General features: G+C 46.7%; 1 protein-coding gene across 1 annotated transcript in view; it reads left to right on the top strand.

Annotated features, from left to right (window-relative positions):
• LOC138287187 (NACHT, LRR and PYD domains-containing protein 3-like) overlaps positions 1-23,052 on the top strand; it is a 593,954-nt gene that overhangs the window by 506,394 nt on the left and 64,508 nt on the right. Inside the window, exons 9-10 of the mRNA XM_069227549.1 lie at positions 17,037-17,204; positions 22,693-22,827. Of these exons, the coding sequence (XP_069083650.1) occupies positions 17,037-17,204; positions 22,693-22,827 (303 nt within the window). The remainder of the gene's footprint in view (positions 1-17,036; positions 17,205-22,692; positions 22,828-23,052) is intronic.

The following is a 23,052-nucleotide window of genomic DNA, read 5'->3' on the forward strand; positions in this document are numbered from 1 at the left end:
GATTGAATAGTGGACCCCAAGTGCGTGGCGTAGTGCAGGGGGCTTCTGTGTCTGTCGTGTCCGCCAACGGTAGCGGTAATGCATGCACTGAACATGTCTTTCTTCTGTCTCCCCCCCCTTTTTGTGGTCTCCCTGTACATGTGTGCTTTAGCATCATCAGCCGGAGGAGCAGTGGCACCGGAGCAGGAGGGAGCTGCATCCCACATGGCCCTGGAGGGCGACACTACGGAGTCTGATTTCACCAGTGGGGCGGAGGGCGAGGGGAGCTCTAGGGCGGGGACAGGAGCTGACACCAGTGATACGGACTCGTCCTCTGATGGGAGCTCCCTTGTGGTGGCGGCCCCATCTGTGCCCCTGCATCTACAGGTACAGCCGCCACCCCCCCAGCACCGCCCTCCCAGCAGCCCCTCAGCCTTTGCCCCGTGCCTGCTCAACCAGGAGGGTGGGCATCTCCTTCACCCCAGGCACCTCAGGCCCTGCCCCAGTCACCCCTGCTGCCCTCAGTGAGGAGGCCATTGACCTCCTCAGGTCCCTCACTGTTGGGCAGTCTACCATTTTGAATGCCATCCAGGGTGTAGAGAGGCAGTTGCAACAAACCAATGCCTTCCTGGAGGGCATTAATTCTGGTCAGGCAGCCCTTCAGCGAGCTTTTCAGACTCTGGCCTCAGCACTGATGGCAGCCATTTTCCCTGTCTCTAGCCTCCCCCCTCCAACTTCCTCCACCCAGACCTAATCCCCTGTACCTCAGCCTATCCCAAGCACACCATCAGACCAGCATGCACACACCTCAACACACAAAGGAAGCTCAGGCAAACATAAGCACCACACATTCCACAGGCACTCACGCAAGCATCACACACATGCAGACATAGCAACATCCACTGCCTCCACTGTGTCCCCCTCCTCCTCGTCTCCCTCCTCCCTCCCATTCTCGTCCTCACTCACACCTTCATGCACTACGTCAACAGCCACTACTTCCATCACCAGCACACCCACCACCACACCCCGCTCACGTGCAGTCACCATCCCCACTACCATTCACACATCCCCTGTGTCCTCTCCCAGTCCGTCTGTGATGCCACCTCCCAAGGTACACAAACGCAGGCACACACCCACCCAACAGCCATCCACCTCACAACAGCCTCCAGCGCATGCACCTTCACCCAAAGTCACCAAACGTACACCTCCTACAACCACAACCTCTTCCTCCACTCCCAAACCCCCTCCAGCTACCCGTCCCAGTGTTCCTAAGAAACTTTACCTGTCTACCCTTGACCTCTTTCCCTCACCTCCCCCACCCCGTCAGTCTCCTAGGGCCTGACTCTCCAGGTCCCAACCTAGCACCTCAGCCACAAAATCGGCGGGACCAGTAGTAACTGGATTCTGGAGTGCACCAGGCAGCAGGGCAGCCATTGTGGCAAAGAGCCACAGCACGGACAGTCCCCCACCTGTCAAGCATCAAAGTTGGCCAGTGCCCGGCGGGAGTGGGGGAAGACAACAGCCAGCAAAGCTGCTCCTAGGGGTACCTTCCAAGGTAGGAAAGGGGCACAAGAAACCCGCCAAGTCTGGGAAGATCAGCACGGCGGAGAAGACTGCCATCGGCCCCGCTGCCCAGGAGGTGACCGCCAGCATCAGCCCCGCTGGCCCAGACAGGACCGCCAGCATCAGCCCCGCTGGACCAGGCAGGACCGCCAGCATCAGCCCCGCTGCCCAGGAGGCGACCGCCAGCAGCCCCGCTGGCCCATACAGGACCGCCAGCATCAGCCCCGCGGCCCAGGAGGCGACAGCCAGCAGCAGCCCCACTGGACCAAACAGGACCGCCAGCATCAGCCCCGCTGGCCCAGGCAGGACCGCCAGCAGCAGCCCCGCTGCCCAGGAGGCAACCGCCAGCAGCCCCGCTGGCCCAGACAGGACTGCCAGCATCAGCCCCGCTGCCCAGGAGGCGACTGCCAGCAGCAGCCCCGCTGGACCAGACAGGACCGCCAGCATCAGCCCCGCTGGCCCAGACAGGACCGCCAGCAGCAGCCCCGCTGCCCAGGAGGTGACCCCCAGCAGCCCCGCTGGCCCAGACAGGACCGCCACAAGCACCGCTTCTAAAGACAGGACCGCCAGCAGCTGAAGCGCCGCCCAAGACAGGACTACCACAAGCACCGCTGCCAAAGACAGGACCGCCAGCAGCTGAAGCGCTGCCCAAGACAGGACCGCCACAAGCACCGCTGCCAAGGACACCGCTGCCACAAGCACCGCTGCCAAAGACACCGCCACCATAAGCACGGCAGGCCCATGAGCGCCAAAAGCACTGACGCTACTGAGGCCGCCACGAGCAGGATGAAGCACTCTGGGCACCAAGGCCCATCCAGAACCAGTGGAGATTTACATCCACTACCCCTGTCCTTGGCAGGATGAAGCACTCTGGGCACAAGGCCCCCTCCAGAACCAGTGGAGTAAGGCATCCACTACCTCTGTCCTTGTCAGGATGAAGCACTCTGGGCACCAAGCCCCATCCAGAACCAGTGGAGATTTGCATCCACTACCTCTTTCCTTGGCAGGATGAAGCACTCTGGGCACCAAGCCCCCTCCAGAACCAGTGGAGAAAGGCATCCACTACCTCTGTCATTGGCAGGATGAAGCACTCTGGGCACCAAGCCCCCTCCAGAACCAGTGGAGACTGTTATCCACTTGAGAGACTGTGGCTTTGCACTCCCCAGGATTGAACAGTGGGCAAACCACCCACTGTAGAGACTAGTGAGACTGTGGCTTTGCACTCCCCAGGATTGTACAGTGGGCAAACCACCCGCTGTAGAGACTTAAGAGACTGTGGCTTTGCACTTCCCAGGATTGAACAGTGGGCAAACCACCCACTGTAGAGACTTGTGAGACTGTGGCTTTGCACTCCCTAAGATTGTACAGTGGGCAAACCACCCACTGTAGAGACTTGAGAGACTGTGGCTTTGCACTCCCCAGGATTGAACAGTAGGCATGGGGCCCCCTCGTGGATTTGGCGTTGTGCACTCAACCGGCTGAGGTGCCTACCCTTTCCCTTCCCCCTGAGGTGCCTGTTTTATTTCTATCTGATGCCCCTGCAGTGTTCTCTCCATCATGTTCGGGTGTCTTGTGTGCGCCTCGCCCATGCAGTGTGGGCCCAGTGGTCCATGGACTTTAAAGGTGGAATACCTTGGACTAATAATCTTGGTGTATATATTTGTAAATAGTGTATGTATGTTATTTGACTACTGAATTTTAATATATTACAATTGTTCACATAATTTGCTTTTGTCTTTGCATTTTTCCAGGGGGGTTGGGAGGTGTAACTGTAATGTATCATGCTGTATTAGTCTGTGTGTTGTAGTGGGTGAGGGTGGGGGTGCTGCGTGTTGCGTGTGTGTGTCACTGTTTTTTCCCTCCCCCTCCCCTGTGTCGTAGGTGTAGTACTCACCGTGGTCTCCGCCGCCGGCATTCGTGCTCCTGGTAGAGGAGCAAGAAGATAAAGGCTGGTAAAATGTGGAGCTCTGATTCCATGGCGTCCTGGTTCCTCGTGGGGTGTGCAGAGGTGAGCGTTTTCCGTTCCAAGTCCTGTTTCCACCATGTTTTTGTTCGCAGTGAATTCGCCCCAGAAAAGTGGCGGATTGGTAGGTTGTGATACTGTGGGCAGTACATTGTCTCCCGCCTGTCTGTTGGCGGTGACCGCCGCACTGTTTGTTTGTACCGCCGTGGCGGTCGGAGTGTTAAAGTGGTTGTCTTTGTTGGCGGTTTCTGCCATGGTCCTAATTCAATTTTTTTTTCCGGTGGCCTGTTGGCGGTCTTACCGCCGCTTTAACACCGACTGCCAGGGTTGTAATGACCACCTTTATGATTACTTTTTGAGGGAAAAGAGACATTAGAAGATTTTCGCTTTGTTTTGTTACAAAAATTTAATAAAATGCAAATTCGCCTTTCATAGAAGATTTTTTTTGCAGCAAGCACTGTAAAGCCAATAGGTTTGGCTTGCATTTTCAGTTGTGGGCCAGATGTTTTGGCTTTGCTAGTACTTGTTAGGTCTGGCTTGACAGCTTTAGGTCTGCTAGAGCTCAGGTCAGCACAACACAAGCATACAATGCTTTGGGTCAGCCACTGGCCTTTTTGGGTCAGACCCTAACAAATCACTGCCTTGTTTAGTGTGATCCCCATTTAGGACAAATCCACTGCATTTTTGCCGATGGTTACATTTATTACATAGTGACTGGGTAGCGTAAGAAATGAGTCCATCTAATGCAACACTCCAGCTAATGAATCATCTGTTTTACTACGGGGGGTGCATAAGGTGCAGCTGCAAGAATGCACTTGGTACCTGTGACGTGTGACCGATGCCACTGCATACTGCACCAAAAGCTGGTTTGCATTTGTGGTTGTCAAGACACGCACAGAGAACAAGACGAAATCTTGTGATAGGCATACATATTACTGACTGCAATGCACATTTTTGCCAGTCACAAAATGGTGTCTTGTTTTAAAATGCCAAGTCTTTTAAACTTTAATCTGTTCTCATCCCTCTGTCTGTGTCTTCTTTACATACCACACTTTACTATCTATTTCAACCATTAAATGTTTCGCCATTGATCTGTTAGTGTCTGTGAAACTGACAAAATCTACCTTTAGCGCACTTAGAACATCCAGTGAGAGGTAAAATGAAACTAATACCCAAGAGAAACAAGCTATACTCTTTTACAGGAAAATTACTTTTTCGAAAGCTTCATTGTGCAATTGAGGATTTCAATAGAAATAAGCATCTCAGGTTTGGGCATATTTACAATGACTCAACCTGTCCTGTCGATATCATCAACCATTTAATGCAAAACTCCCATAGCCATGGACTGGGTCGATCACTTCACAATGCCCATCATCGTGCTCAGCCTCTGATCATCTTTCAAGATAAAACCAGAAGACAGCGACACACTTTCAGATCATCCGAAGTCTTCTCTATCAACAACCTAAAGCTCATAAAGCTCATCCTCATCTTCCACCCAGTCAGCTCTGTGTCCAATGTGAACACCCTTTTAAAAAATGTAAGAAATTTTCTGGAAAGCAATGAGAACACCAGCAGTGCAACTTAAAAAACACACAAATGCAAGCTGAACCCTTCAATACCCTGATACTCCAAAGACAGTGCGGACAACAAAAGCTCCATCTGCAGACAGGAATGAAAGTGGAAGAAAATGAAAACAATGACAACCTTGTGCTACTGAACTCCTTCTGTGCAACATGCAAACACCTGCCAAAGCTAAAACCATACCAACACCATTAATGAAGCTGCCAATAGAAGCAGACTTCTCTTCAAAACAATAAAGCATTGCTTCAGCCCCATGCCTAGTCCTTCTATCCCACATTCAGTATGAAAGTCAACCTCCTTGGTGATGAAAAAATGCAGATGAGCCGACAACACCAAGCCTGCTTCTTCTGTGAACCCCCACCCCTCATTTGTGCATCCAACAAAGATAATCTTTTTAACCGCTGTCTGTCAGCACTAACATCCTATACTTGCTGAAAACCCCCTCTTATGAAGATGATGCCTTACCCTCGTCTTTCAACAAAGCACTATATGGAGAAACTCTCTCATTCCTATTCACCATCGTCCATGCCACCCTCAATCAAGTCAGCGTTACAAAAGCTCCCAAGAAAGGCCGGAATGCCCCACCTTTTAAGAAATGGACACTAGACCCTGATTATCTCACTGACTACTGGCCCAATATCACCTACCTTTCATCAGCAAGATCACTGATAAATTAGTCCATGCATCACACCAAGGCTTCACATCATGCTGTAACTGGAGACAGCTCACTTACAAATCATAAACAACACTTTTATAAACACATATAAAGATGACTGCTGCTTCCTGATATTGCTAGAACTTTGTTGTGCCTCAACCTCCATCCCCAATTCACCCTCACCCACACCAAGACATTTCAAATGGGACTCACAGGCAACATTCTTCACTGGCTCTCCTCCTAACTAATTAACCAACATCAGGTCATTCTCATGAGAACCTACAAATCTCTGAAGGTCCTGGTCACCTATAAAGTATATTTTTTCTGTACCCTTGGGACTCTTCTCATTGATAACACCATCAGAATACACGAATATACCATAACATACAAATCTTAATTGAAAATCTCTTGCATTCCAATACCACAACCTACCCTGCTGCTCAAGCAGTCCTTAATGTTCAGCACCTACATGAAGCTGAACCCCCACCAATACAGAATTAGTGCTTTTTGCCAAGAAAAACAAGTCACATCTTGGTTCAAACCTGGCTGAATGACATGGACAGAACAATAACTGACTCAGATTCACCCTGAACACCAACCTCACCCTCATGGAAAGCATTACCAAGGAAACAAAGTCAGCCTGGAACAAGCCCACTCAATTACAGATAGTAAAACCGTTCCTCCCAAAAAGTGGCTTCTGATCTTCTATTCAGCCCTCATACATCTGGATGATAGCAATGCTCTGCTTCATGGCCTGTTTGACTCCACACGGACCCTAAAGAGCATCTTGCATGCAGCAAAATGTCTCATCAGAGGCCTGAACAAATATTACCACATCCTCATGCCCTCATAGAACACCAGTGGCTCCCCTTCCTCCCTGCTGCATCATCCTAAAAACCACACCCTTCCTCTATGACTGACACAGCACACTCACAGCCAGGTCACCATCAGCTCAAACGCACAAAAGAAAAGACAAGCTAAAAGGCCCTCTCCCTGTATGTATCCATCCACTGTTCTATTAGGACCCCCTTAAACCTGCTTCAATTTAGGAAAGAGCCTAACACACCTCTTTAAAAAACACTACATCACAATTAGGAGTGTGCAGGGAGGTCCGCTAGATAAGCTAACAGAGATTTTAGAATTCCGCACTCTGCTTGGAGCTCGGAGTTATCCAAAAACTCCACTAGCCCCACCAGCAGAGCAGAGCTCATCCGGTGTGCACTCCAGCCCAGTTATGGGCTGCACAGCGCAAGCGCAGACAGTCTGCGCGTGTGCTGTATAGTCCGTAACTGGGCTGCAGCATGCACCGGAGCAGAGGCCAGAGGGAGGCAGCTGCTGAACACTTGTCACCGTCGGACGAGGAGGAGGACCCCCTGGAAGACCCAGGTAAGTCCTCATCTCTTTCATTTGTTGTTGTTTGTGCACATTGGTGCACAAACAAGGACTGAGACAGCAGCTTTCACTGCCTACGGCCCTGGCCTGATCTCAGGCCAGGGCCGTAGGCAGTGAAAGCTGCCATTTCAGGCCTCTTGAGAACTGGCCTGTCACGTGTGCACTGCCCAGGGACAGGCCCAACCCTGCTTAGTGCTTCCAGGATCGGGAACATGCAGGACTACGTGGGTCACTAAACTCCGCGGAATTCCACTGAGTTTTTTTTTTCAACTCCGGGCTAGTCCGAAGAGTCAGACTCTGTGAACATCGCCCAGGCCTAACTCACAATGCATTAACTGCCCTCTTCTGTTCCCAGAATCCAGCTAGCTCTCCAATCACGTATTGACTCTATGTTTGCTTTTGACCTTGTAAAGCAGGTCACTGTCTTTTGGCTATGTTTGCACTTTACAGGCACCACATCCATAATTAAAAACACAATGACATAAAAAATACAAAGTTAAACATGACAGTTTGCCACATTGTTAGTTTTGCTTTTTTCAGCAACCAAGAAGCCACTATGACAGGGGGTGGCATCAGCACTGGTAACCCCCTCACATCTGACCTGCATGCTCCAGGTTGGTCATGAAGTGCCACTGTGCTCTCCTGAAAGCAATGTTTGTACAGATTAATTTGAATGCAGTGGTCATCTTGGAAGGGGATTATTGCTCCTGTTTTTGACAGTATTGGTGCCAGGCAATGTGATGCTTGTCTGCCACCATGAAGTGTGGTATTTCCTGCTTAACATGAATCCAACAGCCAGTGAAAAGAGCAGCAGCTACCTTGGAATATGGCTTCAGCATGTTTTCTTTTAGGAAGTGGTGGCTGATTTGGGATGGGGGCATTGCGCATTCATCTTTAATGGTAGACAGTGCAAAGATCAGATGTAGGTAGAAGCATTTCAAAACTATCCGTGGGACTAGTTTCAATTGGCCCATCTTGTTACATTTTAACTATACCTTTCGATTCATGTAAATGTAAAAAAATGCATCCTCCTAAGGCAACCTGTATAATGCATTAGGCCAATTTCACAGAATCTGCCAGGGCTATAGTGACCAGCTCACTCCTGGTCAGTACTATTTCCAGTCCTACGGTTTCTTAAAGTATCCTAGTGAGTTCTGGGCCTTGTTTTAGTTCTACTGAAATAATTAGACTAACACTTGAAAAAAAGCGTAAGTGAAAAGTGGATTGGAACGGTGTCCATAAGGACCTGGTGAATAGTCACCATAGCCAGGACGACCAATTAAAAATTGGAAATGTCACAAAACACAGAGTGTGTCTGACTGCTCTAGAACATCCTAGGTCCATTGTAAATCACCTCACTCTATGTCAGTAGGAACCTGTGTTTCTCTTCACATGCTTTTCGCTTGTAAATCATTGATATTTACTGTGTTAGCCAAATCAGATTGGTCGAAGCAAACCAAGACTTCAACACCCAAAGTGCATTAGCTTGTCAAACTAAAACCCAGGACTACAAGTCTAGGAGTCTGGGTGACGTTGAACGAGGTGGTCACCAAAGCCCCAATTAAAGAAGTGTTTGATAGAGTACTGCAGTTTCTCTGGAAGAATGAATGTGTAATATTTTGAACTAGTGTGTCATGTGCTGAGCATGCCAGGTTATCAGCTCCATGCACGAATAGCTCACTTAGTCCAGGTGTTTTCTTTTTGCTTTCTATTACTTGCGGTCGTGAACCCAAAATGACATAAATATAATTACATGTACCAGAATGCAAAGAAACAGCTTGGGCTGGATGGGGTCCTCACATATGTGCCTGGGAAAATTGAGCACTAGAGTTCCATCTGCTTGCATTCACTAGCCCCTCTACTTTCACCAACTTATCCACCCACACACTCACCTCCAACCACTAACTGTCCATCAACCGTCTACCTTCACCACCTATGCACATTCACAAGTATTGGCAAAGCGATTACTTCTGGCATAAAACTGAAAATGGAAGCTTTAGTTAAAAAAAAGAGAGCAGCGTAAGAGGGAAAGCAGATAAGGCAGAATTTGAAAGAGGGTATGAGAGAGGGTGAAAGTGAAAGAGAGAGAGAACTGGAGAAATAGACAAAAATTGGGAGAAGAATAATAAAAGGTTGTGAGAGTGTCAGAGAGAGAAAGAGATGGAATAAGAGACAAAGAGGAAGTGAGGGAGTAAGAGCCATACATTGAAGAAGAGATGAAGGAAGTGAGAAAGAGAGACAATGCGAGAGAAGAGAGCGAAAGATAGGCATAGAAGTCAGACAGGGACTGGACTATGGACACTTTAATTGAGATGTTTGTGGTGATTTATTGATATACCATTAGTGGCTGGACTTTATTTGTGTTTTTTGGATATGATCCACCACCCAAATAGTAAGGCATTTCAAGATGGAGTAGAGCTCTCCCCAGCTCATTCATCTTATGTGGCCTAATGACAGACTGAAAAGCGTTGACCAGGAGTTATTCTAATTGTCTGCGTGGCATAAGGAAAGTGGTGGCATTAACATGTTTTGTATGGTAGGAAATGGCACATGATGGATTTAAGAACTGCACAGCAAAAACTGATATAACTGAACCTCTGAACTTTTTTAGTAAATGTCTTCACATTGAATATATCATTGTTTTTAACATGTATTATTATTTCTACTGTCAACATTCGTAATCGTTTTCAGTGATTATATGCAATATATGCATTCATTGATTCATAAACAAGTGCCATGAATCATTCTTGCAAAGTCCATGTTATTTAGTAGGTTACACGTGATTATGTCGCAATTATTAATAACATTTTCTGTGGGAATTTACATCACTCACAACATGTGTTCCCTTACAACTGATTCTACCAGTGATACTCTAATCTATAGAGTGTTCACAAAGTGGCAGTGACATCACACAACATTTGACTGTCGGATAACATCACAATGAATCACATTACTTGCTATGCAATATGAATCAAAAGAAAAGCAAGTGCAACTTGTGACCCAGATGGCATCATGAAAATGTTCTCTTTTCACTTATCTCCCACCAGTCTCCTTTCTAATCCACCTCTACTTCTCATCCTCCCCTCTGCCTTATCTCTTCTTCAATACCATCTTCCTCTTCACCTTGCTCTCTTCCCTGACTCTCTTATTCCTTTTTACTTTGCTGCTCTCTCCAGTTTCTGGCCAGCCCTGCCCTGCCCTCTGCTCCCAGATGTCATCACTCCCTCCCTTTTCTTGTCTCTCTCTTACACCTTCTATCTATAACTCTCCTATTTCTACTTACCAGTTTCCTCTCAAACCTGTTGTTTTCTCTCCCTTCCTTGGACAGTCTCTCTCTTCCCTTCTACCTCTCCTGTTCGCTTTCTCGTGTGTCTCTGCTGTTGTGGTGTGCTTCTAGTTCTTTTATATTCACAGTCATACAAGAACTTTACTAGTCTGACAGAGTCTCTCATACCTTTCTTTTGCTTTTTTCATCGGCCCCTACTCCTTCCTATTTCCCCTCTCCTATTTTGTGTCATGTTCCTGTAGTGCAGGCTTCGGAAATAAACTCTCTCCAAATGGGTTGAACAAGAGAGGCCTTTACTACCACCTCATCCAGGTAACCTTTCTTTCCACTGCTTCAGTGGTCACCGTTCTTTCCCACATCCTAATCCATAAGACATTCCAAAGCAAGTGGCTTTTTACTTAAAGAGACACTTGCTTTACACAACATCACACTTCTTTCCCTTTGATAGAAATAATATTCAATGTTTAGATACCACCACCGTTGAACTAACAGAAAACATGCATACAACATAAACCATTAAGAAATAACAGGCCTTATTCATAAATTAACAAGAGAATGTTCAGTTACGTTTTTTTACCAATATTAACTTCTTAAATTATGTGGAGGACCCACTCACCTCTTGTATTTGTGAACAGTTTAATGAAATACAAAATCACTTAAATAGTTTGTGTAATCTTCCGACTCTCCTCCTTTCACTTAATTCAGCCCCCTCCACACCGGTATCAAATTAACATCTCTCTCCTGTCACCTAATTCATGTTTCCCCATATATTTGCTTTTCACTAGTGATAGTAAACTCTCACTACTCAACTTTTTTTCCAAACACCTTCAATACTTGTTTTAAATGTGTTTTTTAATATTTTTAATATCTTATTTATTCTCATGGCCTTAATAAACTTTGACCAACCCTGACAACCAGCAGGTGCCCTGATTTTCACTCAATCACCCAAACGTATCTTTGCATTCGTTACTTTCTTTCTATTATCAAAATAAGCTTTCCTTTTCAATTGTTTCTCACATTCATTCTTCATGCACTCATCCACCATTCTCTCTTTTAATCATTTGTTCCATTTCAGCCATGCAGGACACATCTTAGTATTCGGTGTCCTTCCTCTGAACAACTCAAACAGAGACTTTTCGTAATAGAGTGTGGTGTTAGACGATAAGCAGTGATGCTCAAACATCTCCTCTAATTCGATCAATTAGTCTTTGCTAACAGAATACACTCCTTCAATATCTTATTTATCTTTTGTAATGACCCACTTGTTTAACTGTGATGAACTGAATTTCTTTTCTGTTCTATTCCAGATTTTTTTTAAATACCCTCCAATAGTAGTTGAACAAAACTGAGTTTCGGTATCAGATAATATACTTTTTGATTAGCTTTCTCTTTTAAATACTTCCTCTAAAAATCTTCTTACGCTGCTGGATGAAACATCACACACACTACACACTTCCGCCCATCGCAAATGAAGATCAATAAAAACAATTAAAAATGGTGTGGCACGATCACCTCTCAGTGGTCCCACCAAGTCAACTGTCAAAGATAGCTTGGAAGTCTCCTACAACCCATTGTCTTACTATTTCTGTCATTAATGTTGGACTCACAATCTTCCCTGACCAATTGCTCTACCTGAAGATCAACCCACGGCCACAAAAAATCTGCTCTAACTCTCTCTTTAGTTTTGCCCATTCCAATGTCTCCCTCATGTGCTAAGGTGAACAGGTCATCTCTCAACGAAAGTGGAGGAATTAGTCTCGTACCCCTTATTAAAACACCTTTATCTACACAGAGTTCCCCTTGATCATCTTCTACCTTTCATCCTACCCTCTCAAATTGCATGTCTTCACAGGTTCCATGACCTTAGACAATTAAATATCATTCTGTAGTTCATCTTTCCACTCAGCTTCTTCCACAACTCCTAGTGTCACTGCATATACATTCCCCTCCTCCACCTTGTCATGTTTGTCCTGCAAACTATAACTATCATCCATCATCATCAGTTTTCTTTTGCTAAAAATCCATAAAACCAGTTTAAAACAGACAATACATTCCCAGCATAAGCTGGCACAGCACAAGATAAAGAGAAAACACAAACAAGGAAAACTACACAGTTAAAATACAATGGATAAGATGTACATTAGATAAAATAAATCATCAAAGTGCATGTGCAGTACCGAAAATACATAATTGCCTTAGTATACAAATATTTGTTACATAACTTAAAAGGCTGCATTATGGCTATTAATGATCAGTGACAGTGCTTGACTACAGTCTAAGTGCGGTCATCCCATTCATTGTCCATTGTCCTGTGCCTCCCTAGTAATATTTGCAAGATATTAGACCTTCCGTATTCAGCACAGGTTTGAGGGAATAAAGAGAAGATCGGAGGAGCGAATCAACCTCCAGGTGCTCAGCTCTGTCACTCTCACCACGTTTCTGTATCAGCCATGCTGCATATAAATATTTGGATACCACAATAACAACTGCTTCTCTGGTATCTGTACACAGAAACACATTGTAGTAACATATTGCCGAAAGCCTAAAACTTACACAGTGGGTTAAGCTGTTTCCTGACCGGACGGGCAGATGCACTACAGAAAAATGAAAAGGATTTCATCTTTCTGGCTGCACGAGGGGCACTAACAAGAGATGGAATTATTATTAGACCATTTTAGGCAGAAACCTTTCATGGGGAGTATTCCATTTCTCCATTTAAAAACGTTGCTTCGTAGTACACCCTTGGATAACATCTAAAATGATTCATACCATGAAATACATTTCAAATCTAAAAATACACCAGTCATACTAACAGGCTTGAGACTCCTCATGCTGAGCACCCATAGATATTCCTCAGAGCACTCTTTTATCAATGAACGTGGGACTAGCTTAGCTTCATTGGGGTTTTCCCACAGCTCTGGTAGCCTTATCTCATAAAACACAGACTTAATGAAAGCAAACCCGGAAATTGTCTCCCAAACTGTATGCCTAAGAAGTGGCTTAAGCATCCGTCTGTATGATTCCAGACCCTCTGTAGACCACAGTCTATGCCAGTAAAGCAGGTATCTAAGCATCAGGGAGAAATTAATCTGAGAATTGCCACCATCTAGAAGTTGAGGGAGACGAGAAGCCCCCTGTGGTAGATTAAATAGGTTCCTAATGAACTTGCTTTCTGCCTTTAGGAGTGCCTCATTTCTCACATGTTCCCATGTCATGGGTTCCTAATAGTGCCTAGATTGAGCACCCTTATTTTAGCTCTAGGCCCATATCCTGTGCACTTTTATATACATACAACTTTTAGTTGTTTATTCATTTAATTAGATTTTAGCACTGCTCGCTTCTTCCTATTCGTTGTTTTTAAATTCTAATCAGCTGCCTTCCTGCAAAAGCATTGTTGTTCGTGTTTTACATTTATCAGTCCCTTAAAACACAGTTCACTCTGTGCCCTACTCAAGGCTGTCATATTTGTATATGATAGTTTACCCAGGAATGCCACTCCAAGAGTTTCGGAGTCAAACCTTAACCCTAGACATATAATCATGTCAGACCTGTTGTTGGAATGCACCATGTTTTTGTTATATGAACACCACATAGGCCAAATGAGGGTAGATGGCATTACAGCCATGGCCGTTTGGGAATGTACATCTTTCCATTGACAACTCTGCTGATCCTGGCCTTGTCTTTCCAGCCAACCATGAGGATTGTCAGCAGACAACAGGCAGACCCTTGTCCACCATTCAGGTATGGGTCAGGGCTCCTTTCATAGAACAGCACGGGCAGAAGGATTAACACCACTATGCTCCCAGGTTTAGACAGTAGGGTGTAGGTAGGAATCATTAGATCTTATGATTATATCAGAATAGTGTGACTGTTTTATATGGTTTACTCTAATAGTCAAAATCACCACAGTATTATGTTTCATCTGCCTAATAATTGCAGCTCATCCCTTTTATCACTGGATGCGATTGCTTCAATACAAATTGAAACTTACTCTGCATCTCTGTGTCTGCCTTAGCATGTGTGAGACTTTGTGCAACTGAGAGACACAACTTACCTTAGGAGTCAGAGAGTCATGTATCTAGGCTGCCACAAGTCACCTTTACTTTTTAGGGTTGGGTGAGTTGCTGCTAGCTAGCCGATGAAGTCAGCCTGACAGCTTCCAGTTGGTGTGGGACTGATTCAGTCACCCACACTCTGTGGTACTGCCGCCCTAAACTTAGCAGTGTTACCACCATGGTAAGAGTCCTATGACACCCTATAGGTGACCCATACATGGCTGCACATTTTACTTTCATATTATAAATCTTCAGTGTGGGTGCTAACGGACTGGTCTCAGTTCTCTTCCGCATCTTGATCACAGCACCAGCCTCCTGCTGAAATTTCAAAGGACTTCTGTTGCTCTGCGCAGACCAGTTAAGTTTATTCGTTAAACAGACCCCCAGATACACAAATTCCTGGACTTGCTCAAGTGGGGTCCCTCGAACCAAAATATTTGCCCTAACCATTTTATACAGATTGAAGAATATGAATTTTGTTTTGTTGATATTTAACTCCAATCCCGTATCTCTGCAGAATCCCATAAACCAATCTACAATGGCCGGCAGGCCACATTGGGTTTTAGATATTGAAAGGGTATTTGTCTGCAAAGAGTAGGGTAGAGACCTTGAAAACCCCAGTCAGGAGCATCATTTCCAGGGAAGTACAGTGCTTTGACAAGATCATTATTAAAAAGTGTAAAAAGGGGTTGTGCCAGAATGCACCCCTGGTGTACACCTGACTCAATCTCAAAGGGCGCTGTCAATTCCCCTTTTTCCCATATCTAACATGTGCATAATTTGTGGCATGTAATTTAATGAGAATTGCCAAAAGGCTATCAGGAGTCTTTATATTCCTTTCTGGAGCAGGAGATTTCTATTCTATTGCCTGCCTTGATTGTCCTATTCAGATTGACCCTGGCTTCTCTGCACTGGCTGTTAAACCAAGTACTACATGTTTGCGGTTTACCTGCCTTACTACCAACTAAGCCCCAGGGTGTACATGAGACAATAGATACCTATGCACAAATAATGACACCAATGCCAGACATAAACGTATCAGTTTAAAATGCACGTGGCCCCTGGATCTCACCACAGACATCCCTTTAATGATTGTGCTTGCTCATAGAACATGATCGTCACAGGGACGTAACAAAAGCCCCAGCAGCCCCTGCAGTGTGGGGGTGAGGAGGGGGTGAGTTCCAGGCCCCCCCCTCAACACAGTATTCTGGCCTCGGAGCTCAAGCGTGAGTCTGGAGGGGATGTCCCTTAATGTACTGTGCAGCGGCTCCCCCTCAACTTTTGTTAAGCACTTGATCGACAGTCTTAATGCTGACCATGTTTGAATTCTGACAGTTGCCACCAGGTCTGTGAATGTCTAATTGTATATCTGTGCCTATTGAAGGGAAGGAAATGTGGTGTCCTGTGGTGTGTTCCTGTGTTCATGCCTCTCTATGAGTGTATGCGTGTGTGGTTAGCAGCTCAAGAACCCGCACTGGGGGAAAGGTAACATTCATTGCACAAAAGGAGAAAATGAGCCTCATCATATTATCTCACTATGTCAAGTTAGACGCACGAGCTGAAGATCAAAGCAACTATTGCAAGACGAGCGTGCACTTGACAATCCTGTGCAGCTGCGGGTTATACGGAGTGTCCAGAGAATACGTCACAATGGAGAGGGTATTTCAGTCGGCCATGTGTAAAGAATGGGCTCGGGGCGTCCTTCGGCACCGCCTCTGCACTGGAGAGGCAGGAAGGTATTATCACCATAGGTTCAGCCAAGCCAAGCCTCGCGGCCATGTCTAGTGTTTATTAAAGTAGGTACTTACCAAGTGCTTTTGTATATTCTGCATGTGAACATGTATTTTTTGTGATGTTATACAGACAATATCAACTCACGTTACACAACTGACCTGGGCACCTCTTGTAACCTGCTTCACTACACCCACTGACACAGAGGAACAAGCATATATTTTTTGGGGGGGGTGTGGACGTGGAGCCGATAACAGTGTGGCTGTGAGTGTGTGTACAGTATATGAATGTACACATCTGGATTGTGTCTGAATCATTTTGCTAATGCAGATTGGGTGGAGACATAATGGCTTCAATGGGGACAATGTGGAAACTTGCACGTCAGTGTACGCATCTGAGATAATATCTCATGGCAATATTTGCTTTACTGGGACAATGTTGAAAAAGGCAGCTCGTGATATCTCAGAAGACAGCACAAAATGTTTTGATTTGTACATTTTCTGCTCTAAAGGAATATGCTCGAGAACAGAGATTCACCAGTAAACACTCAAATATTTAGAGTTTCGCTTCAGGACCGCCTGTGAAATGTGCTGTCTTTTATCCAAAGTGTTGGTAAAATGCACTATAAAATCTTACTTTTACATTATCTTGGAGCGAGAAAGGGCGGTTAAGGTGAGAGAACGGTGGGGAGGAGACTATGCATGAATAAACGGTGTAAACCCTTTGTGGATTAGTTGTTTAAAATATTGTACACAAGTAGCATTTTGTGTTTAAATGATTTATTATTATTACGTTATATTAATATAGGTCTTACATGTGTGTATTCTGTAGGCTTGGAACCAACCGTCTAGGGAATTCTGGCACTGAACACATTTTCCAAGGTCTTGAAAAGAACAGAAGTCTGAGAATCCTGTCTCTGAAAGATAACAAAATAAGTGACTCGGGAACACGAAGCATGGCCGAGAGTTTGAGGAACAACGAGACACTCGAGGAGCTTCAGTAAGTGTTTTCATACTTACTTTCAAGTCATGTAGAGAAATATTATCAGATCTTAGAGATGGAATGACACTTGTAAAAACTTAAAAATGCCTGTCTATTTGGCTTGGAGTCCCTTCTAAGATCTGTTCGCCTCTACCACTGACACTGCAAAAAGACAGGTGTAGCATGAACTGATATTTTAATGTTCTTTTACCAAGGTAATAATATTCCAATTGACCAAATCCAGAATAGCAGCTCTGGTGCCCAGGTTTGCCCATCCAGAACACCCTGTGCATTCTGACCGAAAGTAACTAACATCAAAGTGCCAATTGTACGTTGAGATTAAAAAGAATTCTATTGTACTCTAGATATCGATGATGTAAGGTATGTACTGCTAGTAGAAAGAATGCTAAATCCCAGTCAATCATACCAAATCTAAAGTGGTTCCACGGCGTTCCATAGCTAAAAAAGTCTGTAACACATCATTATCACCGGAGAAGAATTCCACATTACTTTCAACGGCCAAGCCTTTTGAAAAAGACAGTTGAAAATTTTGAAAGAGCAACACATGGCATCTCAAGATTCGAAATTTCTATTGTAAATTATTATAAAAATATCTTCCTAACAATTCGGGAAACAAAAGTTGGTTCCTTCACTTTATTTATGGTACATAAGAATAAACAGTCAAAAGAGATAACACAGTAATTTCGATCCCCCAAAGATAAATTTGGAAAGGGCTTCTGCATCTTCCATAATCCAGCTCTTCAGCATCAATTGAAGTCGGCTGTAATGTCGTGCTTTGGTGGATCTACGGAGGGCAAAACAAGGAACTGACAGGGAGGGTACCTGTGTCAATTATGTGCATGGCAGTTGATCCCGTATAGATAGATGGCTCGGCACCAGGGACGCAGAGCTCTGGATGCAGTCCATTGAGCATAAGGCCCGTTCCTTGTCGGACCATTCGCCGGTCATGCTGGAGTTGCTTGTTCCTGGAGGCCCCAGTCGTGCCTTTATGTGGAGTCTGCCCCATGGTGTGCTTAGAGATCAGGTTTTTAAGGATGAGATCCATGACACCATCTTGCACTACTTTGCTGAGAATCCTCTGCGTGCACCGTGTAGGAGGCTTTTAAGGTAGTAATTCGCGGGCTCTGCCTTTCTAAACAGCACGGAGTGCTGAAGGCGCTAAGGTGGGACCTGGCAAATATGGAGGCCAGCTTGCTGATCTCGAAAAACAATTGGTCTCTGACTGGTCTGGTGACCTTCTGGCTGACCTGAGAGGAAAGATGACACAGTATGAGGAGGACGCTCTTTGCAAGGTTTGTTTTTTAGGGAAAGATGCTACGGCGAGAAGATATGGTGAGGGTGAGAAGGCCGGCCAAACACTGGCAGCAATGCTTCGTAAGCCGTGGGCAAGTAATTATATTGTAGAATTGACTGATTCAACTGGTGTGCGACATACCGGCACTGAGGAGATCAGGCGAGCCCTCACTGACTTCTATTCTAACCTGTATGCTGAACACTCGGGGCTGAGATCTGCGGCTGCCACTGACTACTTTGAGGATATCAGCCTGCTGTGGTTTGAGAATTCACATGCGCTATATCTAGACGCTCCCTCCTTGGTGGACGATGTGATCCAGGCTGTATGCAGTCTGCCGGGTGATAAGGCCCCCGGGCTGGATGAACTGATGCCGTCCTTCTATAAGGAATATGCAGATATATTAGCGCCACACCTCCTGGAAGTCTATGCAGAGGCACTTGAGAACATGGTTCTCCCTGCCTCGTTGCGGGATGCTCTCATCGTGACTATTTTGAAGCCCGGGAAAGACCTGTGCTGTTGCGATTCATATCCCTCTCTCATTAATAAACATAGATAATAAGATTCTGGCGAAACTTTTTGCGGCCCGATTGCAGCCCTTGCTCCCTTCCTTAGTGCTGCTGGATCAGTCCGGATTTGTGCCGGGGCGCTCCACTTTGTATAATCTCCGTGCCTACTTTGCAATATCTAGCATGATTGATCCTGATGACCACGCAGCAGGGGTGTTCCTTGATGCCACTAAGGCTTTGGTCAGCAAATTACTGCAAAGCCTTTGCATGGTTGGAAGATAACGTTGAGGTGTGGCGTTCATTGCTGCTCTCACTGACGGGCGCATAGCAATAGCGAAGATGGTTATTCTGCCCAAATTCCTGTACTTATTTATCAATCTACCGCTTGTCCTTACAATGAGCTTTCTGAAGCGGTTTAAGTCTGCACTTGTGGCTCTGGCCTGGGCTGGTCATCAGCCCAGAATTTCATGGGAAAAACTGACACTTCCATTTGAAGTGGGTGGTTTGGCGGCCCCGGATCTAGAACATTATTATCACTGCACGCAGGCTCATCTTGCGAATTTTTTGGCTGCACCCTCTACGATACCTGGCACACTTGGCTCCTGAGTGTGAGGCAGTGTGGCCTGATAGGCTGTCCCGGGTGATATGTGGCCTGATCAGACCCAGACCGTGAGGGGTTGATTCTGTGGCTTATACGTCGAGGGCCTGGACTGTGCTGTTGCGGCGCGCTGGAGTGCGAGAGCCCTTTGCGCTTTTGATGCCGGTGCAAGATGTTGCAGATATGCTGTTGTCAGAGGATGTCCAAGCTTGTGAGTTCCTTCGAGAGTCAAACTTAAATACTTTGGGATCTTGGTTTTCGGACAGGATGTTTGTCTTCTTGGAGGCTGCACTTGGTGATGTGCATGACACTGCACTGCACTGATTATTCTTTCTCAGAATTCGAGCCATGCTCCGCGCGCGCTAGCCCTGCTTTCCTGTAATGATGCTGGTATGCTGAGTGTTGGAACTGATACATCAAACGCGATCCCCGCGCAGGCTTATCACAAGTCTATGGGGGTCATTACAACATTGGCGGTAAAAGGCGCTTACCGCCGTGCAGAAGACTGCCAATACACGGCCGTGGCTGCGGAATTCTGCCACAGCTATTATGACCCACAGCACGGAATCCGCCGAAATTCAGACACCCGCACAAGTCTGCCACAACAAAGGTCAGTGATAAACTGGCGAAAACAAAACCTCCACCGTCACGCCAACAGAAACACGCCCATGCTATCACGACCCACGAATCCACGCGGCGGTCTTTCAACCGCGGTATTCCATTGGCAGTACACACCGCCGCGCTCAAAATACACACACATCTCCAAAACAACGCCACATTAGAAAATTCGAAATACACACACCTGATACACATACAAACAACACTCCCACACACCCAACACAATATAAAACACACACCCACATCACCCACAAACCCCTACGACCAAAAACTGAAGACGAAGGCGACAGACAGAGACTACAGCAATAGACAACCCCACCACACAGAGGCACACAACACTATCACCCATACAACATCCACGCTCAAAACACCCCACACCACCACACATCACCACACTCATCAACACATACATCACCCCACACATCACCTACACCACCCCATGTCACGCCAAAGACACCCCAGGTTTTCCGAGGAGGAGCTCAGGGTCATGGTGGAGGAAATCTTACGGGTAGAGCCACAGCTATTTGGAGCACAGGTGCAGCACACCTCCATAGCCAGGAAGATGAAGCTATGGACAGCATCCAAGTAATCGGGAGGACATCAGGAAGAGGTGGAACGACCTACGGGGGAAGGTGCGTTCAGTGGTCTCCAGGCACAACATCGCAATTCAGCGGACTGGCGGCGGACCCCCACCTCCTCCCCCACAACTAACAACATGGGAGGAGCAGGTCTTGACCATCATGCATCCAGAGGGCCTCGGAGGAGTCGGTGGAGGAATGGACACTGGTAAGTCAAATCTTAACTATCATATCCCCCACCCTACCTGCATGCTATCACACACCCCCACCCTCACCCCTTCCCCTATCTCTCCAACTCCTCACTAATGTACTAATAACACAAACCACACATCCCAACACCACGCCCTGCACGACACAACTAAGCATGGACACCCATCACTAAAGCATGCTTACTGCACATACCCATAACAACCCCCCAACCATCATCACACAAGCCCCCACACAGGAATGCTTGCACTGGGGTACACGCACACCCACCCATTGCACACCATGGCACACACACATGCAATAATCATGCTCTTATACCCCTGCAGGACCACTAAGTAACGTCACCACACAGGAGGGTCCAGACATCTCCACTCCACCCACAGAAGAGGCCCACAGTGACGACAGCAGCTCTGGCCAACTGGATCCAGATGACCAGCCCGGACCATCGTGGGCCTCGGGACAGTCGGTTCCCTTTGCACAGGCACAGCCCAACACTGACCTTCCACCCTCTGGTAACACCAGCACAGCACCCACCCAGCGGGCCCATACCTCCGTACCCAGGACACGTCAATCAGCTGTGTGTCCACCACTATAGGGAACCCAGGATAACCCACTACCCCAACAACAACAGGGACCTGGGGGCAGTGGTAGTGGGCACACGGTCCAGGGGACGGAGGCACAGGAACACAGGGGAACTAGGAGGGCTGCTGTGCGACAGGGGGCGGACAGGCCAAGGGGACCCACTCTCCACGAGGCCCTCTCCTCCATCATGGGAGCATACCACCACTCCCAGGAGACGATGGCTACGGTCCTGGCCAAGTTTCAGGAGACCCAGTGCCTGCAGGACGAACAGTATTTGGGGTTCAGGGAGGAGCTCAGAACCATCAGCTCCGCCCTGGGCACTGTCGTAGGGGTGCTGAAGGACATACAAAAGACCATGAGGGACACCGTGGCACTCCAAGGGGCCCCTGACACTAGCCTGGACGATGAACTGCCCATCACCTCCGCCGGCGCTTGTGGACAAGACGCCCCACCACAGGACCACCACACCAGCACCCCACCCCCTGCAGACGGACAACCACCCCGCAAGCGGTCCCTGAGATCCAGGAACAGGACAGAGCAAGATGGCAAGACTCCCGCCAGGAAATGAGACCATCCTGATTGTCCTCCCACTGTCTCACTTTGTTACCCTGTCCAGATTGAAACTGACCAGCTCCACTTCCTATGCCCATATAGGCAGTGCACCTGTGAGACTAATAGACTGGACTCTGCCATGGACATTCCTCCACCATCACCCATCACCATTTTGCCACCCCCTCCAATAATTAGCACTTCAATAAACACCCTTGAACCACAAAACAATCTGGAGTCAGTCTGTGATTTTGAAAATGTGTATTAGCAATGACAGTGACAAAATGCGTTTTCAATTGTAATGCCAACATACCTATTTCACACATCACAAGTCCATGAAGGATGCAAGCAGATGACACACGTTGGTAACCACACCTGTGAAACCGTAATGGAAATGTACAACTCAGTTACCAAATACTGCTTCTAATTGACAGACAGGATAGAGGTAGAAGTGTGAAAGTGAAAGTAATAGTAAAAAATGTGTTCTCACCTGTGTGTCACTGGAAATATTGCTGTATAACTGATTCCCTGTTGTCTATGTCTTCTTCCTCAGCTTCCTCCTCATCACTGTCCACAGCTGCCACAACACCGTCATCTGGACCATCCTCCTGCAGGAAAGGCACCTGCCGTCGCAAAGCAAGATTGTGAAGCATCGAGCAGGCGATGATGATCTGGCACACCTTCCTTGGTGAGTAGAATAGGGAACTGTAGGAAAGTACCATCTTTCCTGGCATGTTACCCCCATATTTCACTGTATATATGTTGTTTTAGTTGTATGTGTCACTGGGACCCTGCCAGCCAGGGCCCCAGTGCTCATAAGTGTGCCCTGTATGTGTTCCCTGTGTGATGACTAACTGTCTCACTGAGGCTCTGCTAACCAGAACCTCAGTGGTTATGCTCTCTCTTTGCTTTC

This window comes from Pleurodeles waltl, chromosome 4_1 (genome assembly GCF_031143425.1).
Source record: "Pleurodeles waltl isolate 20211129_DDA chromosome 4_1, aPleWal1.hap1.20221129, whole genome shotgun sequence".
In the NCBI taxonomy this organism is placed as follows: Eukaryota; Metazoa; Chordata; class Amphibia; order Caudata; family Salamandridae; genus Pleurodeles; species Pleurodeles waltl.